General features: G+C 45.9%; 1 protein-coding gene across 3 annotated transcripts in view; it reads left to right on the forward strand.

Annotated features, from left to right (window-relative positions):
• RASGRF2 (Ras protein specific guanine nucleotide releasing factor 2) overlaps positions 1-14,993 on the forward strand; it is a 664,746-nt gene that overhangs the window by 531,423 nt on the left and 118,330 nt on the right. For all 3 annotated transcript variants that reach the window (XM_063963919.1, XM_063963920.1, XM_063963921.1), the window contains exon 16: positions 1,171-1,299. In XM_063963919.1, the coding sequence (XP_063819989.1) occupies positions 1,171-1,299 (129 nt within the window). The remainder of the gene's footprint in view (positions 1-1,170; positions 1,300-14,993) is intronic.

Below are 14,993 nucleotides of genomic sequence, written 5' to 3' on the forward strand. Positions count from 1 at the left end.
CATACACTGTATGTAAGCACCCATTTGTGCTAACCATTTATTGTACAGTGACAGTATCTGCCCTCACCCCAGTTGTATGCCATGTTGTTTTCCATTGGTCCTTGCACCAGTGCTTTCTCATTCGCTCAGCACATCCATTGTACATACATGCTTTCTGGTGTATGCTCTGTCAAAGCACTTTGAGGGGAGATTAATTAAACCTTGGAGAGGGATACCATTCAATCAGCTCCTAACTAACATTTTTAGCCGTTAGAATCAAATTTGTTGGTACTTTATCTCTCTCCAAGGTTTGCTAAATCTCCCCCTAGGAGTGCACCTCTAAATGTAGAGAAGTACTTATATTATTGAATGTATTGAATGATCTTGGCATTCAGACAGAATAGAGGTGCTGGGAGACCAGTGTTGGTCAGAGCTAGATCCATCTTGGTCAAGCAGTGAATGTGGAGAGGACAGTGGGCCTAATTCAGACCTGATCGCTAGGCTGCGTTTTCGTACAGCGGGCGATCAGGTCTAAACTGCGCATGCGTATGCACCAATATGCGCAGGTGCGTCGCACGGGTACAAAGCAGGTCGCCGCTCAGCGATGGGTTTGTGTGAAGGATCCGTTCGCACGGGTGTTCGGAAGGAGATTGACAGGAAGAAGGCGTTTGTGGTGGCAACTGACCGTTTTCTGGGAGTGTTTGGAGAACGTTTGCAGGGAGGGTTCCTGACGTCAGTTCCAGTCCCGGACAGGCTGAAGTGTTCGCAGCGGCTTTGTAAGTCCTGGGCTGTACAGAAACTGCACAAAATCTGTTTGTACAGTTCTGCTATACATGCGTTCGCACACTTGCAAAGCAAGAATGAAAACTCCCCTATGGGCGGCGACTACGCGAACGCAGGACTGAAAAAAAACCCTAGCGAGCGAACAGGTCTGAATTAGGCCCAGTGTATCTGTCTGCTCTGTTGCTACAGCATTGGCCAGTGCACAAACATTGCTTTGGACAACAGAGCTCCTGAAACGTCTGTCTGATCACTGCCACAGAGAATCACTGTAAAGCATTTTTGTTCTAGCAAAGTCCTGGGCTCTCATACAAAATAAGTGAACTTATATTTGAACTCTTATAATAAATAAAAATGTATTTTTGGCTAAGTGTTATAGCACTGATAATGTGTATGTTACTATGGTTACAGCTGCTGTTTTAGAATCAGTATCACTAGATAGGACTATTCCTGAAAACAATGTCTCTACGGACCCAGCAGAAAACTCTCCCTGCCGATCTCCTTCAACTCCACGCCACCTCAGATACCGGCCAGCAGGAGGTAATAGGAATGATTCTGTATACCATGTCTTCATTCAGCTGATTTTAATTTATTCCAGACATTGATGTTATGTTGCTTCTATCACAATTCTTTGGGTTGAATGTAAAGATTGAGAGCCTGCCACCTGGAGTACCATTGCATCATTGAAGTGTCACCGCGATACACTGCTATTGTAATACAGTAAAGTGGGTGATGTTAGTAGGGCAGAATCTGGTCAGAGTTTAAGAAAGATCAGCTGGGTGGCTTATTGCGCCATATGTCCAGATGAAATGTTCTCTACCTGTACTTACGTTTTTTATTCAGCAGTTAAAAGGTAACGCCACTATTTAATTACAGAGGCCAGAAAACCATATATATAGCGTTCCATACAGTTGATATTGGCAAATAAATCCTGAGTCCTGCAGGAATGGCCCTGGGGATGTAGTTGGCATCCCGACACTTAAAATGCTGGAGGTCAGAAGACCGGCCCCGAAATCCCGCCACAGAATCCCGACGCCGGGAATCCCGTCAATCGGCATCCTGAATGTAAGTGTGCCAGGAAGGGATAGGCTGTGGGAAGTAAGGGTTAGGCACTAGGGGAAGGGTTAGGCTGTGGGATTTGGGGGGGGGGGGGGAGGGGGGTGTGGCATTTGGGTTAGGCTGCGGGAAAGGAGAGATAGGGTTAGGCTGTGGAATGGAGGGCGTGGTATTTGTGTGGGGCTGTGGGAAAGGAGGTTCTTGGTTAGGGACTAGGGGAGGGTTAGAGTTAGACTGCGGGAAGAGAGGTTTAGGGTTAGGCAGTGGGGAGGTAGATTAGGGTTAGGTTGCAAGAAGGGAGGGTTAGGGTTAGGCAGTGGGGAGGTAGATTAGGGTTAGGTTGCGAGAAGAGTAAGGAGGGAGAGGGTTAGCATACTTAACAACCAGGTGTCGGGATCCTAAGCGTCAGGATCCCGTTCCCAACCCCTGGAGCCACATTGTGTATCTCACAGTATTGCTTACCCCATTTGTACATTTTCTCCAGGAACAACTGCTGATATTATAGCTATGGGGCATACTGTATCTCTCTTTAGGTAGTTCTCCTTTATAGAGTGATCCCAGCAAGCTACAAACCAGGATTTTCTAAGTATATTTAAACAACACTCAACAATAAATTAAATAAAACAAATATACACCAGACTTAAAAAGTAGCCCTATATATGGGATAATAGTAACGTTCAAAACTATATGTAAAATATCCAGTCTACCACAACTTAAGGTATTGCGCAATAGTGAGTAATCTATATTTTTCTGACCCTCTGTATTTTCTTCTATTGAAGGAAATGGTAATGAACATCTGTTTTTGAAACGCCTAAATTCTGATAACATTATCTTGCCCTCAGCTGTATAACTAATGTTAATCTTTAGCACAGAAACATTATGGGCCTGGTTCAGAGATGGGCACTGCTGGGTCCGTTCCTGCGCCCATTGGTGGAGTCGCTGGTTCGATAATATACAAATGCTAGTGTCAGCCTTCCCCTTGCGCCCATTTCCTGCGCTCCTGTATACAGTAACACAGCTGGTTGTTCCAGACATGCAACCGTCGCCACACACCATCACGTTCACCAACGACACATACACCTACCGATGACAGGTGCAGTATCTGTCTGTGAGAATGCAGCCGCTTTCTCTGACATACCCAGAACAATCCCATTAGACACCCACAATACTGGGAGGGAGGGGGGGGGGGGTGCTAAGCCTTGGAGATAGATGAAGTGGACGGAAATAAACTAGAAACCAATCGGCTCCTAACTGTCATTTTAAAAAAAACCAGCCTGTAACATGGCAGTTAGGAGCTGATTGACTGGTACTTTATCTGTGTCTACTTTATCTCTCTCCAAGGCTTAGTACATAGACCCCTCTGTATTTTTGAGTTAACGTCAGGCCACCTGCCAGTCACTGCCCAGTAACACCCATCACTTTACTCAGTGGTGGGACTTGTGACTGGTGGGCCCAGGTGCAAAAATATGCTGTGGGCCCTCCTCCTCCACTCCACCCTAAAATCATAATTTGCAACATGGCAGAGGGAGATGGTGACTGGCAGTAGGTGACGCCAGGACAGGTGACTGGTAGTAGGTGACGGAGTGAAGCAGGGTGACTGGTAGTGGGTGACAGAGAGAGGGTGATGGAGAGAAACAGGGCCACTGGTAGTGTGTGACAGAGAGAGGGTGATGGAGAGAAGCAGTGGGTGACGGAGAGAAGCAGTGTGTGACTGGTAGTTGGTGACAGGAAGAGGGTGATGGAGAGAAGCAGGGCCACTGGTAGTTTGTGACAGAGAGAAGCAGTGGGTGACTGGTTGTGGGTGACAGGAAGAGGGTGATGGAGAGAAGCAGGGCCACTGGTAGTTTGTGACAGAGAGAAGCAGTGGGTGACTGGTTGTGGGTGACAGGAAGAGGGTGATGGAGAGAAGCAGGGCCACTGGTAGTTTGTGACAGAGAGAAGCAGTGTGTGACTGGTAGTTGGTGACAGGAAGAGGGTGATGGAGAGAAACAGGGCCACTGGTAGTGTGTGACAGAGAGAGGGTGATGGAAAGAAGCAGTGGGTGACGGAGAGAAGCAGTGTGTGACTGGTAGTTGGTGACAGGAAAAGGGTGATGGAGAGAAGCAGGGCCACTAGTAGTTTGTGACAGAGAGAAGCAGTGTGTGACTGGTAGTTGGTGACAGGAAGAGGGTGATGGAGAGAAACAGGGCCACTGATTGTGTGTGACAGAGAGAGGGTGATGGAAAGAAGCAGTGGGTGACGGAGAGAAGCAGTGTGTGACTGGTAGTTGGTGACAGGAAGAGGGTGATGGAGAGAAACAGGGCCACTGGTAGTGTGTGACAGAGAGAGGGTGATGGAAAGAAGCAGTGGGTGACGGAGAGAAGCAGTGTGTGACTGGTAGTTGGTGACAGGAAGAGGGTGATGGAGAGAAACAGGGCCACTGGTAGTGTGTGACAGAGAGAGGGTGATGGAAAGAAGCAGTGGGTGACGGAGAGAAGCAGTGTGTGACTGGTAGTTGGTGACAGGAAGAGGGTGATGGAGAGAAGCAGGGCCACTGGTAGTTTGTGACAGAGAGAAGCAGTGGGTGACTGGTTGTGGGTGACAGGAAGAGGGTGATGGAGAGAAGCAGGGCCACTGGTAGTTTGTGACAGAGAGAAGCAGTGGATGACTGGTAGTGGGTGACAGGAAGAGGGTAATGGAGAGAAGCAGCGCCACTGGTAGTTTGTGACAGAGAGAAGCAGTGGGTGACTTGTAGTGGGTGACAGGAAGAGGGAGATGGAGAGAAGCAGTGGGTGATGGAGAGAAGCAGGGCCACTGGTAGTTTGTGACAGAGAGAAGCAGTGGGTGACTTGTAGTGGGTGACAGGAAGAGGGAGATGGAGAGAAGCAGTGGGTGATGGAGAGAAGCAGTGTGTGACTGGTAGTTGGTGACAGGAAGAGGGTGACGGAGGGAAGCAGTGCGTGACAGGCAGCGAGTGATGGAGAGAGGCAGGGGGTGACGCCAAGGAGAGGGTGCCTGGCAGTAGGTGACAGGGCGAGGGTGAGAGACAGCAGATGATGGAGAGAAGGTAGTGGTTGATGCTAGAGAAAGGGTTTCTGCAGTGGGTAACTAATACTGTATATTACAATTTAATTACCTGGCCCAGAACTGCAGCACAGCTCCTCCTTGTGCTTTATGCCTGCGACTATCACAAGATCCCAGGCACCTGCAGCAAATTCAGTCTTTCTGTACAGAGGAAGCTGTGGTCGGAGGAATAGGTAGAGGGGTGGAGCTGGGAGGAGAGGTGATGGCAGCCCCTCCATTCCCTCTGGCTTGACCGTCACTGTGCTCACGCATGTGTCAGCAGCTGCTTACTCTAGTTACAGGGGGGATTGGCTGTGCTGGCGGCTCAGAGCATGGACAGAGGGGTGGACAGCAGCAGCATAAAATGAGTCAGTGTGACTCATTGTGATACTATGGGCCCCTCAGAGTAATGCATGCTGCATAGGGGTTTTCAGAAAATCTGCAGTAGCAAATAATCGATTCAACAACATTGGCATTGCTTTCAGTAACAGTCACCTCTGAATCAGGCGCACCGTGTATCGTCAATGTATATATACTTTTCTGTATCTCTGAACCTTATTCAACTTTTGTTCGCAAACGAAAAAAGTAAGGAATTGGGCAAAACCATGCAGATATAACATGAGCAGAAAGAGTTAGATTTGGGTGGGGTGTGTTCAAACTGAAATCTAAATTGCAGTGTACAAATTAAGCAGCCAGTATTTACCCTGTACAGCAGGCATTCCCAACCGCGGTCCTCAAGGCACACCAACAATGCAGGTTTTAGTGATATCCAGGCTTCAGCACAGATGGTTAAATCAAAATAACTGAGGTACTAATTAAGTCACCTGTGCTGAAGCCTGGATATCACTAAAACCAGGACTGTTAGTGTGCCTTGAGGACCGAGGCTGGGAAACACTGCTGTACAGAAACAAAATAACCCACCCAAATCTAACTCTCTCTACAAATGTTACATCTGCCCCACCTGCAGTGCACAAGGTTTTGCCTAATTGCTAACTTTTTTGGTTTGCAAATAAACCCCAATATACAGTAAATTGTGAAATTTTAGAAATCTTAATATGAGACAACCTATATTTTAAAATTGATGATCATTTTATATGGGGCTGTTATAAGTAGAAAAAATAGTGCATCCATTTAACTACTGACATTTTTCTCATTAAAAACTTTAGCAGTAGTTTTCAAGACCCCGTTATATTCTGTCTTTTATGCCACTAATTGAGTGATTTTGGGTTTGCTATTTTGGGATTGAAAACTTGGCATTTTTAATTAACCCGATTGCCATTTTGTAGAATTTTTTTTTTTTTTTTTTACTGTTAAATGCTAAAATATTTCTGAATGTGGAAAGTCTGGATGCCGGCTACAACAATTGGAATATAGTTAACAATGGAACTGCTACTCCACTATCCAGATAAATGTACTATATATGTTTACGTGCCATACTCATTTTCATGGAACCTGAATGTACAGTTTATTACATTTTTAGTGTAGAGCGAAAGACATTGGGGTGGGGGGAGCAAAGGGGGAAGAAACTGATTAAAAAAAACAACAACATATAACGAGTCACAAAACTTCTGTGTGTTATTGTAATGGTGGTTCGTTAGAAATGATAATTTATGACAACTGTCTAGTGCAGAGGTTCTCAAACTCGGTCCTCGTGGGCCCACACAGTGCATGTTTTGCAGGTAACCCAGCAGGTGCACAGGTGTATTAATTACTCACTGACACATTTTAAAAGGTCTACAGGTGGAGCTAATTATTTCACTTGCGATTCTGTGAGGAGACCTGCAAAACATGCACTGTGTGGGCCCACGAGGACCAAGTTTGAGAACCTCTGGTCTAGTGATTAGTCCTGTGAACTATAAAGCATTGAAAGTTATTATTGGAATTACTGCAGTTGATTGAACTCTGACCCCTCAGCAGTCAAAAGTTTTTATGACCAGTGGAGCTTCTAATTGGATAGGCCATTTCAATGTCACATTCACAGAAGTAGCATAAGACTCTCCTATTCTAGCATCACAGGCAGATGTGGTTTTTCCCCAACTCTTGCATCACAGTTCATGTTCTGTCAGCTTCCTTTACTTGTCCAAATACCTTGTAAGTGGCGTAACAGTAGCCCCGCAGACTCCGTGGTGGTCTGGAGGCGCTGGGGGTCTGCATGAGGCTATTGCTATGGGGGCAGGCACGGCTGGACCGCAGCACAGACAAATATCTCCAGGCTGGAGATACTTTTCTGCGGCCCCATCGCACCTACCTTCATTGAAAATGCCCATCCCAAAATGGTCGTCGCCTCAGAGGAGAAAGTTACTAAGGATGCTAGAGGAGGATGCGGCCATTTTGTAAGGGACATTTTCAAAGTGGGCAGGTGCGACAGAACTGCAGACCCGTGGCGGCCGAAGAGGGGGATTCCCTGGCTATGAGCAGGTACGCCAATGTCCCTCTTCAAAACTGGGGTGTCTGACTTTCTGAGGTAAATGGAACATTTTTATATAATAATCCAGAGGTTCCCAAACTCTGTCCTCGAGGCACCCTAACAGTTCAGGTTTTAAGGATATCCAGGCTTGAACATAAGTGACTTATTTAGTACCTCAATCAACTGAATTTAACCATCTGTGCTCAACAGTGGATATCCTTAAAACTTGGACTGTTATGATGCCTTGAGGACTGGATTTGGGAACCAATGTAATAATCCATACCTGACAATGGGAAAAAGTGATCATTGTATGGCCACATACGACATTAGTTTCCAGAAACATCGCTATAAGGGTTCAACTAAGACATTTAACTTTAGAAAAGCTCATTTCATTATGCTGAGACGTGCACTAAAGAACATTGATTGGGAAGTTTTGTTTCATGGTAAGAACAGTGCTGAAATGTGGGATGCTTTTAAAAGGTTGCTCGATAAGTATATTCATAAATTCATTCCTGTGGGCAGTAAACACAGGAGTTCCAAATACAAACCGATGTGGATTAATAAGAAGGTTAAGGAAGAAATGGATAAAAAGGCATGCTTTCAAAGCATTTAAATCTGATGGAAAGGAGGGGTCATTTCAGTACTACAAGGAATGTAACAGAAAGTTCAAAAAAGTAATCAGAGCAGCTAAAATCGAAAAACTAAAAGGAAATTGCTATGGAGAGTAAATCCAATTCTAAATAGTTTTTTAAGTATATAAACAGTAAAAGGTTAAAAAAGGAGAATATAGGACTATTAAAAGGTGAATTGGGAGTCTTGATAAATGATGACAAAGAAAAAGCGTATATACAGATGGGTCCTCTGTTATCTTGGCTGACTGAGGCGTTAGTCGCGATCAGGCATACGCAGCGTGCCTGGGCGCAAGGAGGCGCGCCTAGTCGAAGGGAGGCGCACAGAGTGTTTGGCGTTACCTCTGAGTGTAATACCTAAGATCATCCACCAGATGTCGCTTTTTAAAATCACCAATGCGCATGAATGTGGTCTCCATTAAAATATTTTACTGAACTGCAGCGTAAGAACTACTTTACTGGTGCGTCTCCTTAAGCTACATTATGCTACAGTATGTCATACAGTATATAACCGTATATACACTACAGATGCAAATCATACAGCATATACAGATGCAAATGAATGTGTTACAGATACAGTATGGTCTATTGATGTTAGGGATATGTGAACGTCCAAATCCCATAGTATTAAGTATAATGGGGAGAGATAAAAGCTCCTCCCTAAGTTCCTGGATGCCAAATCACTGTGTGTATAGTTTATACAGACGTAAATGAACGTGTTAAAACACTTGTGTATGCAGACGCAACTAATATGTGAAAGGAATAATGTAGCTCATTGACTTTACAGTATGTACAGTGCACTAAATGAACTTGTGAATCTTCCATGCAGTGTCGTGGGCTAGCGATGAAGGCTCCCGCCTGCCACGCTGAAAGTCCCGGGTATGATTCCCAAAGTGCCAATTTTTTTTTGTGTGTGTTCCCGTAACATTCACTTTATTATTATATTTTTTTTTCTGTGTAATCCATTGTAAAACATTCAATGGAAGGGTGCACACAGGTTTCACACAAATCGGGGTAAATCTGCAGGAGCGACTCATTCGCTATCTAAAATACACAGCGGTAATGAGCACCTATAGACATACCAGTAAATATAAATTAGTGTATTCTGACGCAACTAACTGTTCGAGCAACACAGTACTGTAGATCATCGGCATTAGAGAATCTGTGTTGTACGTTACAAGCTGTTCGTGCTAATTAGTACACTAATAGAACATACTCTACAGAGATACTAAAGATGGTGATTTGGCATTCAGGAACTTAGGGAGGAGCTTTTATCTCCATTGTAATCTTTCTAAGTATAACAGAGAGAGATAAAAGCTCCCCCTAAGTTCCTGGATGCCAAATCACCGTCCTTAGTATATCTGTACAGTATGTTCTATTAGTGTACTAATTAGCATGAACAGCTTGTAACGTACAGCGGCAAGTTTAATCTTTCTATGTATAATGGATAGAGATAACAGCTCCTCCCTAAGTTGCTGGATGCCAAATCACTGTCCTTAGTGTCTCTGTACAGTATTTTCACTATACTACAAGGAGCTATCAGGCGATTTGTTTATTGACAGAACTCTGCACAGGACACGCGGTCACCCTCTGGGGCTAGAGGAGAGAAAACTTTGTACCCAACATAGGAAAGGGTTCTTCACAGTAAGGGCCATAAGGATTTGGAACTCTCTGTCAGAGAAGGTAGTAATGGTGGACTCTGTAAATACATTTAAAAATGGAGTAGATAAATTTCTAACTGAAAAAAATATCTAGGGATATAGCATTTAAAATAATTATATTTTGGTAACAGCACGAATTGTAGTTGTTAATTAGTCTTAAATCACTACTACAGCAGGGACATAATAGTAAATTTAGCGTAATACAGAATAGGGTAAGAATTTTAACACAGGTTGATGGGCAATTTGCCTCTTTTCAACCTCATTAACTATGTTAATATGTTACAATACCGAGACATTGTGATGCCCTTAATTAAACACCTTTTCTGAGCACCTATATGTTGAGGTATTATGGGTTTTTTTCTATTATTGTTATTATCAGACACGGGGAGACGTATAAAGCAGTGAAAAGAATGGAGAAGTTGCCCATGGCAACCAATCAGCTGCTACCTATAATTTTGTAGAATACACTTGATAAATGCTACTTCAAAGCTGATTGGTTGTCATGGGCAACTTCTCCACTGGCTCACTTCTCTACTCTTTTCACTGCTTCATACATCTTCCCCGCAGTTATTAATATTGATTGTTTTATTATCTCGCAAAGGCTGGATTTCAATACCTTATGTTTTAATAAGAGGACAAACTTCTTTCTGTAGTGAAAGTACTAGCAGGTTAATATTGCTTTAAAAGGTGGGATTGTGGAGGGATTTCAGCTCAGTACTCTGAGTTCAGCTTCTCTAAGGTACTAATAGTTACAGCTCCCCATAATATGGACAGAGTTACTGTGAGGCAAACAGAGACAGCTCAAATAGCATAGAGAGCTTCAGTGAGGCAGAGACAGCTCATATAATGTAGGGAGCTTCTGTGAGGCAGGGGGTTCCGGTATGAATGGTCGACAATGTTAAGGTCAACACTCATTAGGTCGACCACTATTGGTTGACATGGACAAATGGTCGGCATATGAAAATTGTCCACACATGAAAGGTCGACAAATGAAAAGGTCAACATGAGTTTTTTTTTAACTTTTTCTGGTGTCGTTTTCTGCGTAAAGTGACGGGGAACCCCAATTAGTGCACCGCGTCCCGTCGCATGGCGAGCGACTTCGGGCAAGGTTACCGTTCCCAATCGTAGTCCACGTGGATCGTAAAGTCTGAAAAAGTTCCAAAAAAGAAAAAAAATGTGAAAACTTATGTCGACCTTTTCACGTGTCAACCATTTGTCCATGTCGACCATGGCCATGTCTACCAATAGTGGTCGACCTTAACATTGTCGACCATCTGAACGGATACCGAGGCAGAGACAGCTCATATAATGTAGGGAGCTACCAAGGGGCACACCATGAGAGGTCAGTATAGAGAGCTGCAGTGAGGCAGAGACAGCTCATATAATGTAGGGAGCTGTTGTGAGGCACACTGAGACAGATCATATAGTGAAGGGAGCTGCCGTGAGGCACACTGAGACAGATCATATAGTGAAGGGAGCTGCCGTGAGGCACACTGAGACAGATCATATAGTGAAGAGAGTTGCCATGAGGCACACTGAGATAGATCATATAATGTAGGGAGCTGCTGTGAGGCACACTGAGACAGATCATATAATGTAGGGAGCTGCTGTGAGGCACACTGAGACAGATCATATAGTGAAGGGAGCTGCCGTGAGGCACACTGAGACAGATCATATAATATAGGGAGCTGCTGTGAGGCACACTGAGACAGATCATATAGTGAAGAGAGCTGCCATGAGGCACACTGAGACAGATCATATAATGTAGGGAGCTGCCATGAGGCACACTGAGACAGATCATATAATGTAGGGAGCTGCTGTGAGGCACACTGAGACAGATCATATAGTGAAGAGAGCTGCCATGAGGCACACTGAGACAGATCATATAGTGAAGAGAGCTGCCATGAGGCACACTGAGACAGATCATATAATGTAGGGAGCTGCTGTGAGGCACACTGAGACAGATCATATAGTGAAGAGAGCTGCCATGAGGCACACTGAGACAGATCATATAATGTAGGGAGTTGCTGTGAGGCACACTGAGACAGATCATATAGTGAAGAGAGCTGCCATGAGGCACACTGAGACAGATCATATGTAGGGAGCTGCTGTGAGGCACACTGAGACAGATCATATAGTGAAGAGAGCTGCCATGAGGCACACTGAGACAGATCATATAATGTAGAGAGCTACCAAGGGGCACACCATGAGAGGTCAGTATAGAGAGCTGCAGTGAGGCAGAGACAGCCTATATAATGTAGGGAGCTGCTGTGAGGCACACTGAGACAGATCATATAGTGAAGGGAGCTGCCGTAAGGCACACTGAGACAGATCATATAATGTAGGGAGCTGCTGTGAGGCACACTGAGACAGATCATATAGTGAAGAGAGCTGCCATGAGGCACACTGAGACAGATCATATAATGTAGGGAGCTGCTGTGAGGCACACTGAGACAGATCATATAGTGAAGAGAGCTGCCATGAGGCAGAGACGTCACTCACCTCTTTTACACCCGGTGCGGCAGCGAAAGGGGCGTGGCTTCGTGGGAGGATGCGTGGATAAGAAAAGGACCCTCTGTAGGGGGCGTGGCTTCATGCCTCAACCCACATTTTCGTCACTCCGGGGGTCCGGGAAGTGCGGGCTGCCCCTGGAAACTAGCGTGTCTCTGTTGCCTTCTCCTACACAGTGACAGAAGCCTGGTTGCTGTATGTAATGTTACAGTGCAGCACCCGACTCCTGTCACTGAACAGGAGCTGGCACTATGGTGTTACCCCTCGGCGGGTGACACCTGGGTGCGGGCCGCACCCACCATGTGATGCCAGTGCCGTGAGGCACACTGAGACAGATCATATAGTGAAGGGAGCTGCTGTGAGGCACACTGAGACAGATCATATGGTAAAGGGAGCTGCTGTGAGGCACACTGAGACAGATCATATGGTGAAGGGAGCTGCTGTGAGGCACTGAGACAGATCATATAATGTAGGGAACTGCTGTGAGGCACACTGAGACAGATCATATGGTGAAGGGAGCTGCTGTGAGGGATACTGAGACAGATCATATAGTGAAGGGAGCTGCTGTGAGGCACACTGAGACAGATCATATAGTGAAGGGAGCTGCCGTGAGGCACACTGAGACAGATCATATAATGTAGGGAGCTGCCGTGAGGCACACTGAGACAGATCATATAATGTAGGGAGCTGCTGTGAGGCACACTGAGACAGATCATATAGTGAAGGGAGCTGCCGTGAGGCACACTGAGACAGATCATATAGTGAAGGGAGCTGCTGTGAGGCACACTGAGACAGATCATATGGTGAAGGGAGCTGCTGTGAGAGACACTGAGACAGATCATATAATGTAGGGAGCTGCTGTGAGGCACACTGAGACAGATCATATAATGTAGGGAGCTGCTGTGAGAGACACTGAGACAGATCATATGGTGAAGGGAGCTGCTGTGAGAGACACTGAGACAGATCATATAGTGAAGGGAGCTGCTGTGAGAGACACTGAGACAGATCATATGGTGAAGGGAGCTGCTGTGAGGGATACTGAGACAGATCATATAGTGAAGGGAGCTGCTGTGAGGCACACTGAGACAGATCATATAGTGAAGGGAGCTGCCGTGAGGCACACTGAGACAGATCATATAATGTAGGGAGCTGCCGTGAGGCACACTGAGATAGTTCATATAATGTAGGGAGCTGCTGTGAGGCACACTGAGACAGATAATATAGTGAAGGGAGCTGCCGTGAGGCACACTGAGACAGATCATATAGTGAAGGGAGCTGCTGTGAGGCACACTGAGACAGATCATATAATGTAGGGAGCTGCTGTGAGAGACACTGAGACAGATCATATAGTGAAGCGAGCTGCTGTGAGGGACACTGAGACAGATCATATGGTGAAAGGAGCTGCTGTGAGGGACACTGAGACAGATCATATGGTGAAGGGAGCTGCTGTGAGGGACACTGAGACAGATCATATGGTGAAAGGAGCTGTTGTGAAGCACACTGAGACAGATCATATGGTGAAGGTAGCTGCTGTGAGGGACACTGAGACAGATCATATGGTGAAGGGAGCTGCTGTGAGAGACACTGAGACAGATCATATGGTGAAAGGAGCTGCTGTGAAGCACACTGAGACAGATCATATGGTGAAGGGAGCTGCTGTGAGGGACACTGAGACAGATCATATGGTGAAAGGAGCTGCTGTGAAGCACACTGAGACAGATCATATAGTGAAGGGAGCTGCTGTGAGGCACACTGAGACAGATCATATGGTTAAAGGGGCTGTTGTGAAGCACACTGAGACAGATCATATGGTGAAGGGAGCTGCTGTGAGGGACACTGAGACAGATCATATGGTGAAGGGAGCTGCTGTGAGGGACACTGAGACAGATCATATGGTGAAGGGAGCTGCTGTGAGGGACACTGAGACAGATCATATGGTGAAGGGAGCTTCTGTGAGGGACACTGAGACAGATCATATGGTAAAGGGAGCTGCTGTGAAGCATACCAACTTGACAGCTGTTACAATGAAAGAAGTTGCTGTGAAGCACATGAAGACAGCTTAAATAAAGAAGGGAGCTGCTTTAGCCACTTGCCTGGTATGGTCGCATCAGATGCGACCATGCCTGCAAGTGCTCTATCTGACCTGGTCGCACAGGATGTAACCAGTCAGATAGAGAGTGTTAGCAGCGGCAGGGAAGGGAAACTTCCCTCCGCTGCTGCTGTCAGAGGGACTGGAAGGTCTCTCTGCCTCCCTGCACACTCTCCCACACTGATTGCCGTGCTGCCGATCACTGCTGATTGGTCAGCACGGCAGGATCCCCCCTGCACTGGCTGCAGACAATGGCAGCCGCTGAGGACTGTAAATTAACCCTCCCAAGCCACCCCCAGACCACCCCTGTATTCCTGGAGGCTGTCCCGGGTTTCAAAATGAAAGCCACGATGTTCCGATGGTAGCGATGTCCCGATCGATGTTTGGGGGGAAATATATTTAAAATAAAAAAATATCTTTTTTTTTTTTCTTTTCTTTTTTTTTTTTAACTAAAATCATTTTGGATAGGGTTAAATTCATGTTCTTCACCTAATTCACTCATAAAAAACTCCGACAATTTCGGAGCGGTTTTTGGCGAAATATATGGTCAGTTAAGTGGTTAAGGCTTTTAGAGATAGCACTTATTAGTAATGAAGCAGGGCTCACTACCGCCCTGTGCAACCCCAAACACGTGATGTCATGTAAGAAGGGGTGGGCGCTTGCAGTAGAATGACCTGCACTGTTCGGGCGGCTCTACGCACTGCAGGGTACGTGCCCAGAGCGTCCTTTGGACACTCCAGGAATCACTGCAGCAACGCTGCTGGGTGTCGTTCCAGGCACCCTGCTTTCAGTTGCAGCGGCCATGGAGGAGCGACAGTGCCAGCCTGGACTATGGTACC

The sequence above is a fragment of the Pseudophryne corroboree genome, chromosome 1, assembly GCF_028390025.1.
Source record: "Pseudophryne corroboree isolate aPseCor3 chromosome 1, aPseCor3.hap2, whole genome shotgun sequence".
Classification (NCBI taxonomy): Eukaryota; Metazoa; Chordata; class Amphibia; order Anura; family Myobatrachidae; genus Pseudophryne; species Pseudophryne corroboree.